At 58.0% G+C, this 22537-nt stretch overlaps 2 protein-coding genes across 2 annotated transcripts; both read left to right on the top strand.

Moving 5' to 3' along the window:
* The first annotated feature begins 2523 nt into the window (after positions 1-2523).
* CERS1 (ceramide synthase 1) lies at positions 2524-16561 on the top strand. Its single transcript, XM_074163871.1, has 7 exons — positions 2524-2745; positions 12296-12455; positions 12977-13157; positions 13790-13951; positions 14822-14969; positions 15575-15723; positions 16519-16561. The coding sequence occupies exons 1-7, from the start codon at positions 2524-2526 to the stop codon at positions 16559-16561; spliced, it is 1065 nt and encodes a 354-aa protein (XP_074019972.1).
* Positions 16562-18678: 2117 nt separating this feature from the next.
* On the top strand, positions 18679-20836 carry GDF1 (growth differentiation factor 1). The gene is made up of 2 exons (XM_074163880.1): positions 18679-18955; positions 20001-20836. Exons 1-2 carry the CDS (start codon positions 18679-18681, stop codon positions 20834-20836), a joined length of 1113 nt encoding a protein of 370 aa, XP_074019981.1.
* Positions 20837-22537: the final 1701 nt, after the last annotated feature.

The raw sequence follows: 22537 nt of genomic DNA, 5'->3' as shown, positions 1-22537 counted from the left end.
GGGACGTAACGCGACCCAACGCTACGTGGTGATGCCTTTCAGTAGCCACGGACTCCTGGGTAGCGTTTCAGGCCACTGTATGTGCCGGGCGATTGTGTTGTATGAGATGAGCATCTTTGTCATTTGAAATTGGTCCTTCTCTGGAGACGTTCAAAACCTGGCTGGACACGTTCCTGTGGGACCTGCTCTGGCAGGTGGTTGGACTGGATGATCTCCAGAGGTCACTTCCAATCCCATATCATTCTGGGATCTCTGTTCTCATCCATGTGCTGGATTCTCCTCTGCAGTCCCAGAGTGAAGGTTCCTCACAAGGATAAAGGAAACAGTCACAGACGGGTGGGACTATCAGTGACATCAATTGACATCCATCCCCCGGTGGAACCCTCAGCACGGTCCTCCCAAACTCTAATATATTCATCGAGTTATCGTTTGGGTTGTGTTTGGGGAGGGGGAGAAGAGGGGTTTGTGCTACACTGTAAATGTGTCTCGCTGGCGTTTCCTTTGTGCCCACCTCGGCTGGGGTTGCTCTGAAAGGGCTCATTGTCTCCTTCCCTGGCTTGGTTCAGCCAGCGGCGATTTCCAGCGAGGGGTTATTCATGGTCCGGCCTGGAATGAATGTTTCCTTTGTGGAGCCGTCTGAGGGAGATGTGAAAGGGGCTTGTGTGCTCGGGGCAGCCATTACCCACTTGATGGGCCATGATAAATTGACTTAAAAATGTAAACAATAAAAGCAAGTGGCATGAGCAGGAGCCAGCACTGTCCCTGGGAGAAGAAGGGGACGTGTCCGGACCTCGGAGAGGAACGGGCTTGTGTTTTCTCCTTGCTGCCCCAGACCAATTAGAGAGGTTCCAGAGGACCTGAAGGCAGAACGGCTGCAGTCAGAGGAATGACTTTAAATGAATCACAGAATGGTTAGAGTTGGAAGGGACCTTAAGGATTATCGAGTTCCAACCCCCCTGCCATGGGCAGGGACACCTCCACTAGAGCAGGTTGCTCCAAGCTCCATCCAGCCTGGCCTTAAACACTTCCAGGGATGGGGCAGCCACAACTTCTCTGGGCAACCTGTTCCAGTGCTTCACCACCCTCACAGGAAAGAATTTCCTCCTAATATCTCATCTAAATCTCCCCTCTTCCAATTTAAAACCATTACCCCTTGTCCTGTCAAAAAAATGAGATAAAACTCCTTTATATTTTGTCTTTTTCTTTCCTGATGGAGCTGGTTCGGGTTACGGTTCCAGGAGGGCCTGTGATGAGGAGGAGGAGGGTTATCTCTGGTGGGATCCCACAGCTGCCGTTCAGCCGGTGGTTCTGGTGTGTCAGGACACAACTGAATTCCATTTGCTCCTCCGTGCCTGAAACCAAATACCCCAGCGCCTTTGGTCTGAGGTTCCCCTTGTCCTTTACCACCAGACAATTTAAGCGTTGGCATTTTAGGAGAATCTTCATCTTAAACTCACGCTTCTCCTAACGAGCCCGTTGGCTGGCTGTACGTGACCCGGGATGTATTGCTTCTTTAATTTAAACACGTACATGAGGAGATTTCTGTTCCGGGAATCGGCAGCGTGAGCTCCTGGCCTTACGGAGGAGGCGTTGAGTCAGGTCTTTCACCAGGGGTGACCTTTGGGGCGTGTGTATTTGCATTTTCCAGGTGCATCTCATTATTCCAGAACCTCCTTAATTGCAACAGGTGCCGGAGTTGAGCTGTGGGGTGGGAACGCCTGAGCCCTTTCTGTTGACGCGCTTTGTGAGGAGGAGATGAGTCTTCTGCTGCTGGGAGGTACGGGAAAAAAAGAAAGGAAAGGTTTGGGAAATGTTTCTCTTTGCCTATCAAATGAATTCAACAGTTTGTTGGGGGATTTTTTTGTTAAAGGGAGAATGTTCAGTCGGACATTGTGAGCGGGGAGAGCTGTAGGAGCTCTGTGGTGGTGGACAAGGTTGCCAAGGCCCTGTGGCTACCTTCCAGCCCCCCACGGCCACCCAAAGGGTGTCCCCTTGGCAGGCAGAGAAGTTTTCCGCTGTGGGATGGTCGATTGTCATCTCGTGATCCTGAAATATTAGTGTTTGTCCCCGGTTGTCGCTGCTGGAGTGACTCCAGCCCATTGTCACGGCTCGTCCTCCAGGAGAGCAGTCGCGTTGTTGGTTTTGGTTTTTTTTTTTTTGAGTAAGAAATTGCAATATAACTTCATTCAGTGAGCGCCTGGGCTGATTAACGGGCACCTAATGAGCCGCCGCTCCGCTCCGTGCTGATTAACGGGCACCTAATGAGCCGCCGCTCCGCTCCGGGGGGGGGGGTTGAGTGGCTTCTCCAGCCCCCAGATCCGGCCCAGAGTGGGCGAGCAGAGCCCGAGAGGGGGCGAGCAGAGCCCGGGAGGGGGCCGGGCCGTACGCGGGGAGGGGTGGGGGTGGCTCTTAGGTCCCCGGTAACGGCGGGGAGGGGAGTCCCGTCCCCGTCCCGCCCCGCGCGGAGCCTGCGCGGAGCCGGCGGGCAGCGGCCGGGGCCATGGGCGAGCAGCGCTGATCGCCATGCCGGTTCCCGAGCCCATGCCCGGCTACGGGCTGCTGCTGCGGCGGGGTTACGGCAGCTTGGCGGCGGCCGTGCGGGGCTGCGGGGACTGCGGCTGGGAGCTGTCGCGGCGGACCTGGGCCGAGAACGCTCACCTGGGCTGGGGAGAGGTGCTGCTCTGCGGGCTCTGCGCCCTGGCGTGGACCGCGCTGCGCCGCGCCGCCGCCCGCAGGATCTTTCGGGTCAGTCCGAGGAGCCGGGGAGGGACGGCTACCGGGGTAACGGAGCACCGCAGACCGGCGGGGTTGCGGGGCGGGGGCGCCCGGTGCACCGGAGGGCGGCTTTCCCTCCATCCGGGGCCGCATCCCGGGGATCCGGTGCACCGGAGGGCGCCTTTCCTCCATCCGGGGCCGCGTCTCTGGTCCCCATTGCAACGGAGACCTCCTCTGCTCCATCCGAGGCCCCGGCGCACCGGAGGGCGGCTTTCCCTCCATCCGGGGCCGCGTCTCTGGTCCACGTTGCAACGGAGACCTCTTCTCCCCATCCCGGGGCCCCGGTGCACCGGAGGGCTCCTGGCCACATCCCGGGGCGGGGGGTGGCTCGTTGTATGGGAAAGCACGTTCTCCTTCCCCTGGGGCTGTGTGTGTGTGTGTGGGGGGGGGTGTCGCATGAGAGATCCCCCCCTCCGCTTCCCCCGGGACTGCATCCTGGAGGACGGAGCATCCCTCTGCACCGGGAGAGCTCCCCACCCCATGTTCCCTCGGCTGCATCCTGGGGGGAGGGGGAGGTAGGGGGTTATTTCTCGCGTGGGGGAAGGAGAGGATCCCAGTTCTGGGTATCATCTGTGGTTTGCATGAAAAATGTCCTTCCCCGCTTTCCCTCCCCGGTGCGGCGGGAGGATGGCGTGGGGAGAGCTGCTGCGCTGCAGTGCTGGGGCTGACCTTCCCCGAGCCGGGGGGGGGGGAAGCAGGGATGCCAGCATCCCAGCCCCACACCCTCCCGAGGGCTTTGCTGGCCCTTGTCCCCTCCTTGTTCGTACGGTGCTTTGTGAGGGACAGGAGGAGCGGGGCGTCCCCGGGGGTGCGGAACGGCTCCCTTTAATTTCTGGCCGTGAAAAGCTCAAGTGATGAAACGAGACCTCCCTGTTCTTTCTGATGGCTCGGTCCCAGCTGAGCCGATTTCTTCCACGCTGCTTTCCTAGAGAGATGCCGTGCGCTTCGCTCTGCAATTACCCTGGCCTTGATAGGGCTTAGAAAGGCAGAAGCCCTGGAGATGCCGTATTTTGGGTCTCGGGGAGGCAAAAGGATGGCCCTTTTCTCACCCACCCGTGAGTGTGGCGGCACGAGGCCTTGAGCAGCTGCACGAGCACGTGTGGTTCTTTGCAGCTACGTGGGACAGGCCTTGTTCCCTGGGTGAACCGCTTCCTTCAGAGGCTGCTTGGCAGATTAAAGACAGCTACTTTGCATCCCGTAATTAGGCTATCGGGACCTGCTGTCCTCTCTCTGCTGCCGAGCCTGCCTTTAAAGTGGCTCTTCCTTTCGCTGTTCAGAGCTGGCTTTGCTTATCCAGCGAGGTGGGTCTCGACCTTGTGCAAGGTGCCAGCCTGAGTCCTCTGGAGTCGTGTGAAGCTGCGAACGTGGTGTGTGGCCAAGGGAACGTGCTGGCTTTTCATGGAGGACCGAATTCCTCCTCGATACCCGCACCCCTGTCTGCCCGTGGCCACTGACGGGCAGCGTACGGCGCCTGGGAACAACGGGACTGGGTTTAACGAGGTTGAAGGCAACCCTAGGTCTGTCGTAGCAAATCGGAGGAGGTCATTCCCTTTGTGCTCCGGTTCCTCCTTGTGTGAGGCTCACCTTTGCAGAGCCAGTGGTGATCGGAGCATGAAGGAAAAAAAAAAAAAAAAAAAAAAAAAGCTCTTGGTGCTGTGGAGTCTGTCGGGTGCCCGGGGAGGATGCTCGGCAGCTTGTGCGAGCGCCGAGGCTTCGTTCCCTCCCAGAAATGGGTCACGCTTGTAATTGCAGAAGAGCGAGGGGGGTTGATGGGAGCCAGTTCCTGTGGCTACATCTGCATGTCTTATGGTGATGAGATGCTGGGCAAAATTGTGAGCGCATCAGTTTTCTCCTTGCAGATGGGTGGAAGGGTAACAGTAGGCAGAGACAACTCTCTCTCTAGTTATTTTTTTGAAAGGATCTGAAGCTTTTCTCTGTTTTGCTACGGGAAAAGCCGGAGATTGTCGCTTTCCTCCAAAAGCCTCTGGCGGTATTGAAGGAATCAGTTGGTGTCGCGTGGCCCCTGTACGGGCAGCAGTGGAGTGGGGTCATTCGGGATTAAAGTCAGCGAGAAGAGACCTCCTGTTTAACCCTGGGAGGAAACTTCTCCCGTGCTCAGGCCTTTGCTTCCCGGTGCAGGCTCAAAGAGCATCCTTCCTCATTTCCAATCTGCTCACGTTCCCCGCAAGAACTGAAACACTCAGGGTTATAAAAATGAATCCACTCAGCGTCCGGAGGATGCTACCTTCCTGCGTGTTAGTTATAAATAATAAATCTAGCCGCCTGGATTGTGATTCTCTGCGTCTGAAGAGGAAGTGACTCTCACCACAAGGCCCTCGAAGCTTGGAGCGTAAAGTGCACCTTACTTAGCCCTGGCCGTGACCGCTCCTGCGAGAGAGGCGAGCGTTGAAGCCACGTACCTCTTCCTGTGCTCTCTGCGTGGCCCCATTCTTATCAGCGGGATCGTGAGAACGGGAGGGAAGCTCCTCGCTCTCTTCTGGGACCACAGCAGCGTTCATCCCACAGCGCCTTTGTTGCAAAGGGTGTCGCTGTTGGGGTTGAAGCCGCGGTAACGGTTGCGTTACCGGCTTTGTTTAGGGTTTGAAAGTGCTGACTTCTACCTGTTCCAACGGCCGGGTCGGTGCCTGAGCCTTAGCTGTGGTTTTCTCATCATCCTTAGAGCAAAGATAATTTTTGGCCCGTTGCCTTTTCTTCACAGAATCCTCACTTGGTGCAAATACGGAAAGGAGTTGTTTGGTTGGTATAGATTGGTCCAGGCTGGAAGGGACCTCCAAAGGTCACCTAGTCCGACCTCCCCGCAGTCAGCAGGGACACCCCCAACTAGACCAGGTTGCCCAGGGCCTCGTCGAGCTTCACCTTGAATATCTCAAGGGAAGGGGCCTCAACCACCTCCCTGGGCAACCCGTTCCAGTGTTCCACCACCCTCAGAGCAAAGAACTTTTTCCTAATATCCAATCTAAATCTCCCCTTCTCCAGCTTAAAATCTCAGTGAACTGAGCAAATGTGGAATACCAGGTGGGGAAGGACCCCAAAATCAGCTGTAATGAGGGCAGGGGAGGACCTGAGGAATGTATCCATCTGGATCTGGCCTGAGGGTCTCTGCTCTTGGTCCCCTTGGCTTGGGCGTGCACAAACTCGAACGATACTCAGGGTACATCTGATTGTATGAGCTCACTGGAGCCACAGCCCACCTTCAGAAATGAAGACCAAGCTGGGTCTACGCAAGTGTTCCCATCCCTCAAACCCTCCTGGGCAGGGTTTGTGTGCCCTGTCCTCCTGCTGCGGTCGGTGTCTGAGCTCCATCGGTCTCTGAAAGCCACCGTCCTTGGTGTGTCCCCTGCGCAGAGAGCGGCTGCGGCCAGGCACTGAGGAGTTTGATTAAAAAGCAGCAACCTGAGCATCTCCGCATTAGTTCAAGCTCCTGGAGGGCGGCTGAGCCCAGCGGTGCCGAGGCCAAGCGCCGTTGGAATAGGACCAGGCAACTCCGCTTGGGAAAGGCTCGGTGAAGCGTCCGGAGCTCAGTGAGCCCGTGCTGGCAGTCTCCTTCCCCTCGCGGGTCTTGAGCAGTGCAGTGAGGTTTAGCTTGAATAGATAAAGCTAAGAATCCACCCAGATTCACGCTCAAAGCTGACCCAGAGTAGCCGTGGCAGACCCCTGCAGCCCTAAACTACCCTGAGCCGTCTTCGCTGCTGCGAGTTAAAGTCCCCAGAGTCAGTAAGTGAGCAAAATCCATTCCGTGTAAAAGCTGCCTCTGAACCCGCTGGTGTTGGTCAGGTGTCACCTCCATCCTTAGCGGGTGTCTGCCTTTGCTCTGCAGTGGGTAAAGGTTTTCCGTCTTCGGCCCAGGCAGCTCGCTGTCTTGGTGCTGTCGGAATCGGCGAGGGCGTTGCAGCGTCCTCTGCCAGAAGTGTTGTGTCAGTTGAAAAACGTGCTCTGGAAAGCAGAGTTTTTAGGTGAGTGATACATTATCGCCCCGGGAAGGATGTGGGAGCTGGAAAGCGAGGGTCCCTTTTATCCCTTTCAGTGACTTACGCAGCTTTCCTCCACCCTACAGTATTATCAAGACTTATTTTTCCAAGCCCCAGCACGGAGGGGAATTATCACCGTCCTGAAAACCGGCCACCCAACGCGATCTCTGCCGAGGGCAGAGGAGACCGATCGAGCCCGGGGGTGGGAGAAGGCTCTGCCGCCTCCCCGGCTCATCCCGCTGCTTGAAGCACAAACCCTGGAAACTGGAGGGGAGAAAGCCACAACAATGGGCCTTTTCTTCCCCCTGGGGAACGGAGCTGCGTCCCATCCCGGCGCGGGGGCTGCTCTCCCGGTGCCGCTGTGTCAGCAGTCAGGCATGAGGAGGTTATTCAGCCCCCGCGGCACCCCGTGGGCAGCTGTGTCTTCTCTTCACAGAGTGTCTTCTCTTGCCTTTCTCTCTTGGGGCAGGCTTTACCGCTTACTGAGGAAGAAATAACATCTATTGGTTTGTTGCTATTGTCATAGTGGGTTTTTCTCTACATTTTTATCTGGAGTCCAGAGCCTAATGCAGCTTCCCAGTGTCTCAGCTGCTGAAGGCAGGGAAACTGAGGCACTGAGAGCTCTCTGCCTGGTGTGGGGATGGAGCAAGGAGAGCTGGAGCTCTCTGTGCTGGGCTTGGTTCGTTCCCCTTTCCTGGTGAGGCGACAACCACTGCCCTCAGGTCCACAGGCTCCAGGAGACCCATTTCTTTGTGCTTAGACAACAGTGACGTTTTACTGGCTCTTTCCTTCTGCAGGCTCTGTGCCCCATCCCTGGTGTGGCAGGGGGTGGCAGCCCATCCGAGAGCGATGTCCAGGCTGGGTATGGAGGGGACATCGTCCCTTGGGGTGGAAAAGCACCGTGGAAGCCCTGAGCAGGAGCACACTGGGCTGTGGGGAGCGGTGCCACCGCCGTGGAAGGGGCAGTAGCTGTTGGTTGTGGCCGGATTTTGAATCGGAGCTCTGCTTGCTCATCATTATCGCCTGCATTGAGTAAAAACTGATGTAAAGCTGCCAGTTCCCTGGGCTGAGGGCGCTTCGTGCCAGCCGTTCCTTTGTGTTCCTCTGGGGAACTCGTCGTGCCCAGAAGCCAGGCTGGGATTTGGTCAGGCTCTCATCCCTGGGCTGGGGAGGTGGCAGAGGCGATGGGGGCGGCCGGGGGGGGATACAATTCCTCTGTAACAAGCCTCAATTCATACCCCATCGCCGCAAGCCTGCCAGCTTGCTGGAAGGACTCGTGTCCTGCTGCTTCAGCCGGTTGTAGATTTAAGGGCACTGGCTGCTTTCCTCCAGCGCCGGAGGCTGCAAAAAGGAAGAGAGCATGTGTTTGCTTTGTGCTACCAGTATTTATTTTTTTTGACACTTCAGCAGGGCTGTGGGCAAGTGACAGTTTCCATTCGGTTTCTCTTTCCAGCTCCAAACCGCTCTCGCAGCCTGCTTGCACCCGCTGCTCTGCTCCGTGTGTCCCCCTCCCTGGTCCCCGCAGGCTGCGATGCTGTGGGGGAACAGTCACGTCCCTCAGACCCGGTAATTTTGCAAGTGAATCAGAAGATGCCTGCGAAGGTTTGCGTGGGGGGTAACGAGGAGGAGGAGGGAGGAAGAGCCGGTCGCCCTTTAAGCACAGCCCCATTACATTACTTGCCAAGAGCCTTGGGCTCTTTCAGCCGGAGCCAGATCCGCTGTTCCCGCCGCAGCACCCGTCACCCTTAGCAACAGGCATCTCTGCACCGTTGCCGTGGGAACGGCAGGCGGGTAATGGCAGGACATCCCCCACCTTGCGCATCTCCCACCCCCGGGGAGAGGGCAGATGCGTCTCCTGCTTGGCGTGGGCTGGTCTGTGCATCTCCTCGGCTTGCGCTTCCCCACGCCAGCAGCCCAGGTTGTGGTGGGGCCTCCCCAGGGACGTTCATTTGTCCCCCCAGCCCCCTGTGTGATGCTGGTTCTCTCCCGAGCCCTCCCTGTGTCTGCTCCAGAGCCAGCTCCTGTTTCTGTAGAGCTGAGGGTACCCCATGGCTATTGAAGGGAGGAGGGGGGCTCTCTCCAGGATTTGTCATTAGCCAGTGAGGGCTAAAACCTCTCCCAACAGTGGCCACCGCAAGCCGGGGTGGGGTAGCCCTTCCCAGGGTCCTGCTTTTGCTCCAGGCTGGGAGCTGCTGCCGTGCCTGCAGTGGTTTGTTCGTCGAGCCGTGACTGCAGGCTCACGGTGGCAATTTTCTGCCCCGCTGCCATCTCTGCCGGGGCTCCCCGCGTCCCTAAAACGCAGGTCGTCTCAGTGGCGTGTGCCTACCCCAGGGGTGATGGTCCTTCTCATCAGCTCTGCCTTCCTGGGGTGAAAACGTGGTGTCCTTCCCCCTTTGCAGGCAGGGAACTACCTCGGCCGGCGACGGGCAGCCGGGCTGCGACAGGGATTTGGGGCTGAGCTCAGCATCCTGAATTCGGCCCCAGCTGAGGAGGGCAGGAGTGGCAGGGGGCTCTGCAGCTCGCTGTGCTGGTGGTGTGGCGAGCTGTCCCCACATCCCAGCTCCTTCTATGCTCCACTGTATGGAGACACAAATAATTCATGCTTTCTGGGCTCGGGACTTTCTGTCTCTGCATTATTTATTCACCCTTCAAGCTTCCTCCTTTTTTTTTTTCCAATCCTGCCGTGGCTCCTGTTGAAAGGAGCCTTGGCAGCAGCGTGTTCCCGGTCTCGATGGGGACGGCCATGCTCTGCATGCGAGATGCGCAGGGGAGGCCACAGCTCAACTTCTCGAGCTGGGGAGGGGGGATACGGACAACTTGGCAGAGCTTTCCGGGGCCGGTGCTTCCCGGTCCGACCAGCGCTGGGAAATTCAGCGCCTTAAGAACAAAGCGCTTTTAGGCTGGGACAATGCTTGGAGTGGAATCCTTTGAAAAATCTGCTGCGGAGAGGGGCTAAAAGCCAGCCCCGGCGCTGCCTGGGGACAGCTGGGGCCTTAATATAGCCCTTGAGCATCGGGGAGCCGAGCGCGGCTGCAGAAAGTGCTGACCCGGGGCAGGGTACGGTTACTTTGCAGGCATTTTGTTTTCATCTCCATCTTATCTGGTCTCTCTCCCTGGGGGCCTTTGGGTGTTATCTGTGTTTTTCGGGCAGCGCCGGTTCCCTCCGGACCTTGAGCAACGCTTCCCCCGCGCCGGCTGCTCCCCTGCAGCCACGCCGGGGGGTGCGGAGCTCGGCCGGGGCTGCCGGGGCTCTGTCACGCTCGTGATGAGAAGCAGAAAGGGTGCCTGGCGTTGCTCAGCTGCCACCGAGGGGAAAACATCCGTGCCCGGAACCCCAGCTGAGCCGGGGGCACTCGGGGCGTGCAGCATCGCTCCCCGGCACACGCTCCGAGGTGAAGGGTGGCCTCAACCGCCCCGTTTTACCGCTTAACTCTGGGGTTTTGCTTTCTCTGAGCTTTCCACCTTGTCCCCGGCCTCAGTGGCCCAGCTCTGGCTGCCGCAGAGCAGGGGTGTCGGGAGGGCTGGCTGGTCCTCGTCGTCCTCAGGAGCCGGGGGAGCTTGGGGTGAGGAGGTTTCATTCTGATTGGATAAGGAATTGGCTGGATGGTGGCATCCAGAGGGTGGTACTCAATGGCTTGAAGTCCAGATGGAGAGCAGTGACGAGTGGTGTCCCTCAAGGGTCTGTGCTGGGACCGGTACTGTTTAACGTTTTTATCAACGACATAGACAGAGGGATTGAGTGCACCATCAGCAAGTCTGCAGATGACACCGAGCTGTGTGGTCTTGTTGATACACCAGAGGGATGGGATGTCATCCAGAGGGACGTGGACAGGCTGGAGAGGTGGGCCCAGGTAAACCTCATGAGGTTCAACAAGAGCAAGTGCAGGGTTTTGCACCTGGGCCGGAACAATCCTTGGTATCAATACAGACTGGGGGATGAGGTATTAGAAAGCAGCCTTGAGGAGAAGGACTTGGGGGTGTTGGTGGATGAGAAGGTCAACCTGAGCTGGCCATGTGCACTGGCAGCCCAGAAAGCCAACCACATCCTGGGCTGCACCAAGAGAAGTGTGGCCAGCAGGTCGCGGGAGGCGATTCTACCCCTCTACTCTGCGCTCATGAGACCCCACCTGGAATACTGTGTCCAGCTTTGGAGTCCTCAACACAGGAAGGACATGGACCTGTTGGAGCGGGTCCAGCGGAGGGCCACAAAGATGATCAGAGGGATAGAGCACCTCCCCTGTGAAGACAGGCTGAGAGAGCTGGGGGTGTTCAGCCTGGAGAAGAGAAGGCTCCGGGGAGACCTCATAGCAGCCTTCCAATATCTGAAGGGAGCTACAGAAGAGCCGGAGAGGGACTCTGTCGGGAAATGTAGTGACAGGACAACGGGTAATGGTTTTAAATTGGAAGAGGGGAGATTTAGGTTGGATATTAGGAGGAAATTCTTCACTGTGAGGGTGGTGAGGCACTGGAACAGGTTGCCCAGGGAAGTTGTGGCTGCCCCATCCCTGGAAGTGTTTAAGGCCAGGCTGGATGGGGCTTTGGGCAACCTGCTCTAGTGGAGGTGTCCCTGCCCATGGCAGGGGGGTTGGAACTCGATGATCTTTAAGGTCCCTTCCAACTCTAACCATTCTGTGATTCTGTGGTTTAGCATGGGTGATCCGCAGAACTGCGCGTCCTCCCTTCCCTCGCTTTGGCCGTATTTGGGGAGGCTTCGCCTCCTGTTTCTGACTCCTCAGCGGTGGGAGGGGTGCCACAAACCACAGGGAGGCGGGGAAAAACCAGCAGCTGGTCGGCTGTTTTGGCGCTGGTCAGCTAGAAAAGCTGCTGGGAACGTGGGTGAGCGTGGGTCGGTGGGAGAGAGCAAGAGGACCTGGTACCCCAGCCTTTACTGACTCGTTACCTGCAAATCTGGCCCCCTCCAGCGCCGGTCGCACACACTGGGGGGGGGTCTCCTGCCGTGCTGGTTGCGGGGCAGCAGCGGCCACGTGTTTGGGACTCTGCGAAGCCTTCGCTTCCTCAGTTGAAAGGCTCTTTCCCGGGAGCTGGCAGCGCTGCAAAGCCCGTGTGCTCGGGGTAGTATCGGTGCAGCTTCCTCCTCTGGGTTTCCCTGTGCAGATAGGACTTGATTTTTATTTTATTAGTTATCGACTCCGTTCTGCAAAAGCCAGCTGTGGTCGGCGCTCCTCCTGGAGCGAGGAGGATGGAGCGGTGCCCGGACTGTGGGATGCATCCCATCGGCTTCTTCCCTCTCCGCCGGGCTCTGCTCTCGCAGGTCTCCACCATGGCCTGAGTGGAAGGGTCTCTACCTTCATGTTTTTCCCTTCTTCAGGCTCTCTCTGGAGCCTCTTTGACGTATTTGTGCTGTAAAGAAAGCTGGAAAAATGGGGTTTGTGGCCCTGGTTTTGCCCTGTCTTGTAGTGCACGCAGCATTCGGAGCTTGAGTCTCTCGGAGATTTGGTGCTCTCTGCCCTGAGCTCCCCAGGACCCGTCTGTTTGCCCCGTGTGACGATACCTCTCCCTTCTCCTTGCAGCCCTTCGGGGAGTGGTGCAACTTGCAGCCCAAAGATGCTGCCAAGATGCCTGAGAGTGCCTGGAAGCTGCTTTTCTACACGTTATCCTGGTCGTATGGCATCTACCTGCTGTTCTTCACCGACTACCCCTTCTTCTACGACCCACCGTCTGTCTTCTACGGTACAGTAAGAGCCAGGGAGAAGTGGGTATGGATCGGGATGTCCAGGTTGATAGGACGCCTGGGTTGAATGAGGGATGGGGGATTGGGGTGAGCAAGGGAGAAGGCTGAACCCCTAAATTGCTTTTTCGGTGATGCTGTGGGTGCAGAAAGGGCTCAACAGGCTGTCCCCGATTATTTGGTTACAGAGAGTCACCTAGTGGCTACTGCGGACAGCTGGGATGTGCCAGCGGCGGAGGGGAAGGGGATTGGGGAGTTAAAGCAGGAGAGAAGTAAATTGAGGCTTCTCCTTTAGATCTGGGAGAGGGAGCGGGTCTAATGCCAAAGGCAGAGCTTGGGAGCCGGGACGCCTGGGTTCTCTTCCAGCCTTTGCCTCCGTGAGGTCCTGGGTGGGAGCACAGTGGGGTGCTGGGGCTGCTCTGCCCACTGGTGCCCTCTGATGCTTGCACTCCCGTCTCTGCTGATGATGGAGGCTCCATTCTCGTGGCTTTGGGCTCACCCGAGTGTCTTTGTCCCACCCCAGACTGGAAGAAGGGCATGGATGTGCCCACGGACATCGCCATCGCCTACCTGTTGCAGTGCAGCTTCTACGGGCACTCCATCTATGCCACCGCCTACATGGACACGTGGCGCAAGGACTCCGTTGTCATGCTCCTCCATCATGTGGTCACGCTGACCCTCATAGCCTTCTCCTACGCTTTCAGGTGAGGCCCCTGGCTGTGACGCTGCTGTCCTGGGCCAGCCACATGGCAAAAGCCACCGCCTTTCTGTGCTCACGGGCACCTCCTGGGCACGTAACAGGAGGACTGATCTCATCAATGCTTATCAATGTCTAAAGGGTGGGTGTCAGGAGGATGGGGCCAGACTCTTTTCAGTGGTGCCCAGTGACAGGACAAGGGGCAACGGGCACAAATGGGAACACGCAAAATTCCATCTCAACATGAGGAGAAACCTCTTTCCTTTGGGGGTGCCAGAGCCCTGGAAGAGGCTGCCTAGAGAGGGTGTGGAGTCTCCTTCCCTGGAGATATTCAAAACCTGCCTGGATGTGTTCCTGTCCAACCTGCTCTGGGTGACGCTGCTCTGGCAGGGGGTTGGAGGAGATAATCTCTGAAGGTCCCTTCCAACCCCAACCATTCTGTGATTCTCTTGCTGGGTTGGTGTGGATTCTCCTCTGCCCCCATGCTCCTGCAGCAATCCCATTGCATGGTGCCAAGCTGGCTTGTCTGGATTATTCAGGGAGTCTCTCTGCTCTTGGCGTGATGGACCATGGGTGCTGGGTGTTACTACGGACCCGCCGCCCCACACACCTCCCTCCCTGCTCCCCTCTTTCCTACAGGTACCACAATGTGGGCATCCTGGTGCTCTTCCTGCACGACGTCAATGACGTGCAACTGGAATTCACCAAGCTCAACGTCTACTTCAAGCACCGGGGGGGTGTCTATCATCGCCTCAACGACATCATCTCCAACATCGGCTGCCTCACCTTCAGCATCAGCTGGTGAGCTTGTCCTCCTGCCCCGCCTCATCCCGCTTCCAGCTCTTCTCACCAGCTTTTGTGGTCCTCCCGGTGCCCCAGGGTAGAGCCAGCTGGGTCTGTGTGCATGGGAACGAGCCCTTTTCAAAAAAAAAAAAAAAAAAACAAAAACCAAAAGCGGTTTGGGAAGAGGTTCCCGGCAGAGCCTGACCCCATGCTGGGCTTGGAATCCTTCTGTAGTCACTTTGCCGTCTGTCACCACAGAAGTGCCTGTGAAATCTCGCTCGCAGCATGACAAATGACCCCGGGGGAGGAGGAGCTGTTTCCATTTTCCCACTCGCTTGGTTTTAGCAGCAAGAAGGGCTTTTGTAAGAAGGAAAGGGGACGTTGGGCTGTCCCAGATTCCAGCCTTGCTCTTCCTCTTGGGGCAAGGCAGGATGATGAAGAATAGAGATGGGTAACTTGCAGGTTGTCACTCCTCATTTGTCACTTTGTCTTCTTCCTCCTTCTCCGTGGGCTGCTCAGCAGTGAAGGTTTTTAGCAATGAACTAGAGATGCACAGGACTAAGAAAACCTTCCTGCGACATTCCCCTCCACCCAGTTGAGAGAACTTTCACTGAAGACCTGCCCCTCTACCCTGAGACAGCCCTTTCTCTGCCCTGCCTCTGCTGCTGAGCCTTCTCTACCCGCAGGAGTTGTCCTCTCCCCTCAATCGCTGCCCCTTTCACTGTGTGAAGTCCCATCTAGAGCCAGCCTGTGACCCCAAGCCAGATGCCCAGAGCAGGGACTTCAAGGGACGCTGGCGAGGGCTGCCCGGGGGCAGGGGGCTGTGCTGGGTCTCACACCTCCCCTGGGATCCCCATTAAACCCACCCTACTCCCTCTGCCCTGGCAGGTTCTGGTTCCGTCTCTACTGGTTCCCCCTCAAGGTGCTCTACGCCACTTGCTACTCCAGCCTCCAGTTGGTCCCCAACATACCCTTCTACTTCTTCTTCAATGCTCTGCTCCTCATCCTCACTCTGATGAACATCTACTGGTTTCTGGTGAGTAGGGGGAGCTCAGCAGCCCCTGCACTACCTTCTCCCTCCGGCATGGTCCCTGCTGCCTGCCTTTGGGGGGATCTGGGGGGCTGCAGGGATGGAGGAGGTGTTGGAGGACCGAGGGGTGGCTGGGAGGGGAGGAGGAAAACCTGTGTCAGTGCCTGGGGGGGCTCCTCTGTGCTAGAATTCAGACTGTCTCACACCCCGGGGATCCATGGGGAGGGAGAGGTAACAGCAGTCGGGGCAGGTTGGAGCTTGATAGGGGTGTAAATGCTCTGGCATCTCCTGAAGCTTTGGGGAGGGGATGAAAAGGGTGGTCGTGGAGGGCTCACGTCAGCAAGCTCGACCCTGGGAAGAGCTGGGCACCACCCGAGTTCATCACCCTGTGGGGTTCAAATAGTTTAAGGGTAGTTGCAGGAGTCCTGCCTCCTCCTGCAGGTTATCAGCCACCTCCCAGGGCCTTTGGCCACCCCAGAGGGACCTGCCCTGCCCTTCTCAGGGCTTAGGACGGCAGAGAAAGGTCCCACGTAGCAAAATGGGGTGGGTGGGTTGGGTGGAGCAGCTCTAAGCCTTGGGGTCTGTGGCTGACGACGTCTCTCCCCCCACAGTACATCGTCCTGTTCGTAGCCAAGGTGCTGATGGGGCAGATGCAGGAGGTGAACGACGTGCGTGAGTACGACGTGGAGGACAGCAAGAAAACCACAGCGGCCAAGAAGAAAGAGGCTGGACTCCAGCTGCCCAATGCTCTGAAAGAAGGGTACGTGGGCGGTGGGGGGATCACACACGTCTGTAGGCCACGGGAAGGGATGTGGGCAGACCTCCTGGGGCCTTGTCAAAGGGTTCTCCACTGGGCTGGAAGGCAGAAGAGCAGGATGTCTTGACAGAGTTTAAAACACTGCCACAAGTATCAGGAAGGACTTTGTATCTCCACACCCCTCATTGTGGTGTGTCCATCCGTCTTTCTGTCCCATGAATCCTCACCCACCCCTTCCCCTCCCCAACACGAAGGACTGGCTCTTTGCCTGAGGCTGTTCTCTCTGAGCAGCATCTGCACTTCACGTGGTGAGCACCAAGTCTGGCAAGATGCTGGATCCCACAGAGCACGTCTGGCTGCTGGGGACAAACTGCCACAATCCAGTCCCTGAAGGGGCTCCAGGAAAGCTGGGGAGGGACTCTTGAACAGGGAGGGGAGCCATAGGAGGAGGGGGAAGGGTTCTAAACTGGAAGAGGGGAGATTTAGGTGAGATCTTGGGAAGAAATCCTTTGCTGTGAGGGTGGTGAGAGCCTGGCCCAGGTTGCCCAGAGGAGCTGTGGCTGCCCCATCCCTGGAGGGGTTCAAGGCCAGGTTGGAGGGGGCTTGGAGCAACCTGGTCTGGTGGGAGGTGTCCCTGCCCAGGGCAGGGGGTGGCACTGGGTGGTCTTTAAGGTCCCTTCCAACCCAAAACATTCTGTGCCTGAGCCTGTCAGGACAGGTCCGACCTCAGCAGTGATTTGTGAGAGGGAGGGAGGGCCGGAGGCCGAGGCTCACTGTCCCCTGTGCTCTCTTTCACAGGATGCACCTGAAGAATGGACTTGTGAAAGACAAGCGGTTGTAAGGACAGCGTGGCCGCGGTGGCCTGGGCAGCCTGGCTGGATCTGGGGACTGACCCAGGACAACGCTCAAACCCAGCAAATGAAAGGCACAAGGAGAAGAACTTCATCCCCCGATCCCCCTTCATCCCCTGCCCGGAGCCGGGGAAGAGATGCCACTGACAGGATCAGGCCCCTGCTGGGGTTTGCCTGCGACCGGGCTTCGCCTGATGCTGGTGTGTTTTCTGTAGCCAGTCCCTGCTGGTTCAGCTGGTGGCTGGTGGATTTGCTGGTCCAGGTAGGATTTGGAGCTGGCTTTAGGTCCCCTGGTGTTCTGTCACTCCATCCCTCGGCTGTTCTCAGTCCCTTTGAGGTTTCCCCTGTCTTTATCGTTGGACCTTCCCACCGACCCTTCCTCGGCAGCCCTGAAGGGTCCCCTGACCCAGCATCGAACTGGGGAGGGGAAACCTCTTCTTGTCCCCGGGCAAGGGGAGCCCGGAGCCAGCTCTTCTCTAGCTGCCGAGCAGGGACTGGAGGTGACACCCTGCACCTCTGAGCCTTCCTCCTCAGGAGGGGTCACTAGCACAGAGCTGCCCACGTAGACCTGGAGGCACAGCACAGGGTCTGCCTGGAAACCCCACCCTGGGGCGTTATTCCAGCCTCCTGTCCTGCCGGATGAGGGCCAGGAGGTTTAATTTGCTTAAAATGCCTGTTTTCGTCTTAAAGTTGCTTAAAAAGCCAGTCCTATTCCTGGAGGGTCCCCTGCTGAGGGGTCCCCAGACCCTCACCCGGCGACATCTCCTTGCTCGAGTAAAGAACAAATGGTTTCTGCCCCCCCCCGTGTTGGTTTTCCAGGCAACACCAGTCCCGAGGCTGGGCTGGGCTGTGTCTCTGCTGGGAAGCCCCGTGGGATTTACAGCCCCTCCGATCAGGACCGTCCCGTCGCTCTCCTCTCGTGGGGCCACCACCCCACAGCTCCCGTGTCCTTCCTGGGACACAGAGCTGGGGACAGCAGGCAGCGGAGGGGGGATTCAGGGCATTAATTCCAGCCGTCAGAACGTGGTTAATTGTTTGTTGGTGGGTTTTTTTTGTGGTTTCGGGTTTTTTTTCACGTGTTTGGTCTGTTTTATTGATTCAACTCCAGGCTCATCGTGTGAGCCACGGGGAAAGTTCCTGGGTAACCAGAAAGCAAAATGTGACTTGGGCTGATGGAAACTGTCCCCGGCGGTGGCAGGATCCGTCACCTTCTCTCCCGTCGTCGCCTGGCGGGGTTTCGGAGGGGTGCGTCTCGGTTCCTTGGCTTCCGAGTGGGGTTTGCAGGACGGAGGAGAGGAGGGGAACCGATACCCCGTGCCTCTTTCTGCTGGGTCGTAGCGGCGTTGGGGCAGGGATGGTGCCGGGTTGGGGTCACGGCGGTACCGAGTCCGTGTGGATAAACCGAATTTCATAGTGCCGGCTTGCCCAGGCTTCAGCATTTAGCTGGGTAAGGGGTTGGCCACCATCGGGTGCGTGTGTGACACGGGGTGTGCTGCGGCTGGTTTGCTGGGATGGCTGGAAAGGGACTGTGCCCATGGGGAGGTGATGGGGCAGGGACCAGGGTGGCTTTCTGTGCTGGCCCTGGGGCTGCGTGTCCTGCAGCAGGGAGCCGAAGCAAGAGTTTGAAGGTTTGATGTGCTGGAAGTTGATGGCCTTGAGAGAGAAGTGTTGGGTGCTGTGATTGGGGGGGAAAAAAAAAAGCTGATTTGGGAGGAGGAAGAAAGAGGAGACCTGGATCTGGTGGGATGTCCGCAGTGGATGGGAGCAGCGCTCCACGTGCTGGCAGCTTTGTGTGGGGAAGAGCAGCCTCTTCCCTGCCACCGAGGACTTTGTTGTTGGACCTGGATGGTGTGGAGATGTAGGAGAAACTGTAGGAGCTCTGGGGGAGGAGGCAGCCGCCCTCCTCTACGCAGCCTCAAAGGGTTAACAGGTCCCGGGGAGCCTGGAGGGACCGTTCACACTCTCTGCCCAATCCTGGGAATCCCTGGGTGCTAATTGAGCACTAACCAGATGAAAGGCTCCAATCAGGCCATCAACACCCCCCTGGCCCCTGTCCTCGGGTCCCCAGCCCAGGCTGCTCTTTGTCTGTGGGAAGGAGAGCGGAGCAATGTGGCTTCTCCCCAGCTTCAGGGCCGGCCTTGCCTGGGCTCTCCTTGGCCTGGTTCTGGGGACGGAGTTGAGCTTGCAGGAAAGTCTACTCTTAAAATCCTTGGGTTTGAGCACCAAGCCCAGCCCCAAAACCCCCGTTCCTGTGCCGTCTGTGCTCTGGAGGATCTTCCAGCAGAGGAAGATGCTGCCTTCTATGAACAAAGACCTGGGAGATGCCTGTAGGGTGGAGGAATTTAATGTCCCCGGGAACATCATCCGTGTCCTCGCTGACCAAGGTACAGAAACGCCGTGGTTTGGGTCCTGTCTGTTGGAAGCCCCTCTGATCTCTGGGCTGGGAGACTTTGCTCCAGTCCTTCCTTCTTTTCCTGTCCCTTGGCTGGGGGTGGGAGAGGGCAGTGCCCAGGATCGGTCTCCGGGAGCAATCCCTGCTGTGGCAGCTCTGGTGCCTCCGGGTGTCGTAGAGAATTATTTACAATAGAAATGAGGCAGTGGGTGCGAGGGTGGGGGGCTGTGCGAGGCTCTGTCCTGGAGTCACCAAATGCAGCCCAGAGGTGCTGGTTTGACTCCAGGTGACTGGTTTGGCCCGTTGGGCTCGCGGTGGCGGAGGTGACTCCTCGCCTGGGCAGTGGGAACGTGGCTGTGGGTGCCACCAGTGAGACCAGCACCCAACGGGGGTGGGATGCTCGGCCATTTGGCTCTGTCCCCCGCCTCCTTCCTCCTTTTTGTCCTTTTGTCACCATGCGGCACCTCTGGCTGCTTCAGCCTGTGGCCTCTCTGAGTTGTTCTCAGTTACTTGGGGACTCTTTGGTTGGTGTCCTCTCGGTCTCGAGACGCCAGGGAGCTCACTTCTCTTGTGATTCCAGGTTTCCAATGGAAACCTGGGGCTGGCTTCCACAGGCAGCTCACCACTTCCCAAAAATTTGCTGCTACTTGCCCTCCTTTCCCCTCCGCCCCAAACAACCAGTGCCCCATAACCCCCCGCCATACCGGGGGAGATACAGAAGGGGAAAAATAACTCACCCAGATGTTAAACAGAGGAGGTGCTGGAATCGCCGTAGCGTCCCGGTGCCACAGGATGGAGCCCAGGCTGGCGTTTGCGCCTCCGGACCTTCCTGGAGGCCGTGCCATCAGGCTGATGGACCCTGCCCCATCCTTGTCACCTCCATCCAACGACTGCGGGGTGCTCGGCTTCCCACCTCCCTCAGCCCCATCTTCCTCTCGCCGCGCAGCCAAGAGCTTAAATGGGAGCTCCGGGAGGCTGATCCCGCTCAGCGTAACCGGGTCCAACCACCGCCACCTCTGTTTCTCCTCCTTTGTCAGGCCACTTCATTCATAACGGGCAGCCCCAGGGGCTGCTGTGTCTGCAGAAGCGTCTCTACTTCAACCTCTCGGGGCTGGAGGAGGGCGAGCGCCTGACGATGGCTCAGCTGGAGATCAAATTCAGCCACAACTCCTACCACGCCTCCAGCCGGGGGCAGGTTTTCGAGCTGAGGCTCTACCAAGCCCCCCAGATGTCTCTCCGGGGGATGCCCTCCCAGGGCCGTGGCCGAAAGCTGCTGGTGGAGCGGTCCTTCGCCCAGCTCCACAAGTCTCTCCTCTTCAACCTGAGCGGGGTGGCGAAGGACTGGAGAACCTACAGCAGGAATCTGGGCTTGATCCTGGAGATCTCGGTGGGCGGCGGAGAGGGTGCATCAGCCCTGGCCAGCCGGGGGCTGCGGAGCCTCTGTGCCAGCATCGACTCCTTCCTGGACACCTCTCTGCTGGTGGTGACCCTCAGCCAGCAGCAGTGCAAGGCTTCCAGGAGGAGGAGAAGCGCTCACCACCTCCCCGTCACGTCCAGCAACCTCTGCAAGCCCCGGCGGCTTTACATCAGCTTCAGCGACGTGGGCTGGGAGAACTGGATCATCGCCCCCCAGGGCTACATGGCCAATTACTGCCTGGGCGAGTGCCCCTTTCCCCTGACGGCCGAGCTCAACAGCACCAACCACGCCATCCTCCAGACCATGGTGCACTCCCTGGACCCCCAGGGGACCCCCCAGCCCTGCTGCGTCCCCGTCAGGCTGTCCCCCATCTCCATCCTCTACTACGACAACAGTGACAACGTGGTGCTGAGGCACTACGAGGACATGGTGGTGGACGAGTGCGGCTGCAGATAGTGGGGGGGCTGGGGGGGCGTGGGGTGGTGGGCTTGGGGGGGGAGTTGAGTGACTGATGGAATAAATCCAGGTGTGTTTAATTCCCCCCCACCCCATGCTGGTGGTGCTGGTGGTGAGGCAGTTTCCCCTTGGTGCCTGGCCTGGGGGAGCAGCTGGGGGGGCGGGGGGGGCTGGCACCAAGGGCTCGTTAGCAGAGCGGTAATTGAATAATAGGGTGTCTGCTGCAGCCAGCAGGCTCCGATGGGATTATGATCGAGTCTGGTGCCGGTTGTCTCATCCCTTCTCCGTGGGCCATGGTGGCACCGGGCTGTGAATCCCAACCCCCTCCCCTGCTTGGCCGAGCACCCCCCCTGGACTTCTGCTTTTGGGCTTTTTTTTGGGGGGGGGGGGGGCTTAAACGCTGCAGCTTTCTTAGTGCAGAAAAAAGAAATTACTTTTTTTTTTTTTTTTTTTCTTTTTTTTGGTGAGATGATGCTTGGTGGTTCCTTGCTGCGGGGTGCCAGGAGCAGGTGACAGGGTGGCTCCGGTCCCACGGCAGGAGAAGGGTACGGTGTCACGGCTCCGGGACCGAATCCCTTTCCCAGGGTGGCAGCGGGGCCTGGAGAAGCACGGGGGGTGGGGGTGTCTTTTGCCGTGGGAACTCAGGGCTGAGATGGTTTTTATGGTGTGGGTGGTTTGGGGGGGGGGGTGGAGGTGGCCAGGAGGTGCTGGGGGGCGGGGGGGGACACAAACACAGCCCCTGGGGGCCTTGGGGGATTTGCTGGTGGAGAGATGGTTTTTAGCGGAGGAACGGGGATGTGATGCCCTGCTGCAGAGCTGGTGGAGTGGGTGACACCGTGTTCCCTCCCAGCCCCTTCCGAGGCGGGATTTAATTTACCTCATTTGCAAATTGATGAGATTGGGGGGGGTGTCCCCTTGCTCCCTGGTGGCAGCAGGACCAGCCTGACCCACGGCAGGAGCCAGAGGGCGGCCGAGCATCAGGCCCCGGCGGCGCTGCAGCGTTACAGCCCCGGTACGTCAGGCATCACGTGCATTTTTAGGGATATTTTTGGTTTATTTGTGGTTTTTTGGGTTGGCTGTGGGCCCCAGCCCATTGCAGCAGCAGGGGCCGAGCTCTGCCCGAGGCTGTTCGATACCAAGGCGGGAGGAACAGAAAAGGAATCTGTTAGACTTGAATTTTTTTGTGGTTTTCTTTTTAAATGTGAACCTGACACCGTAGCATAGATTATTTTTTTAGTTTGTTTTTTTTTTTCCTGTTTTTGTACTGATATCGTGTCGTCTTCAAGGTCTCATGAAGTATTCCCAAACTGAGCTGGGCCTTCTCCCTCTGGGGAAGCACTAAAGGTTTAACCACTGCAGAGCAAAACTGTCCCCTGTGTCCCCCCCCCAGGGACAGGGCTTTCGCTGGCACCACCCAACCGCACCCCTGAAGCCCCATTCTGGGGTAGCTCCAGCGCTTTAACCGCGTCGTGCACTAATATTTTATCCAAGGGTGGATCCTGACAGCAGCCTGGATGAGCAGAGAGGTCCAGGGCCCCCCCGCTGTGCTCCAGCAGAGGAGCAGGAGCTCTGCTGAAACCCATTTCAAGCACCTGAATGTTTTAAGGGTTCACTAGAGCAAGCAGGAACCGTTTCTTTCAAATTTAAGATGGGCAGCATTAATAAAACCTTTAAGTATTAGTGGTTTTGTACCAGTGCTGG

Source organism: Numenius arquata, chromosome 25 (genome assembly GCF_964106895.1).
Source record: "Numenius arquata chromosome 25, bNumArq3.hap1.1, whole genome shotgun sequence".
Lineage (NCBI taxonomy): Eukaryota > Metazoa > Chordata > Aves > Charadriiformes > Scolopacidae > Numenius > Numenius arquata.
Note: the sequence above shows the minus strand (reverse complement) of the source record. Positions and strands in the feature narration are given on the sequence as shown.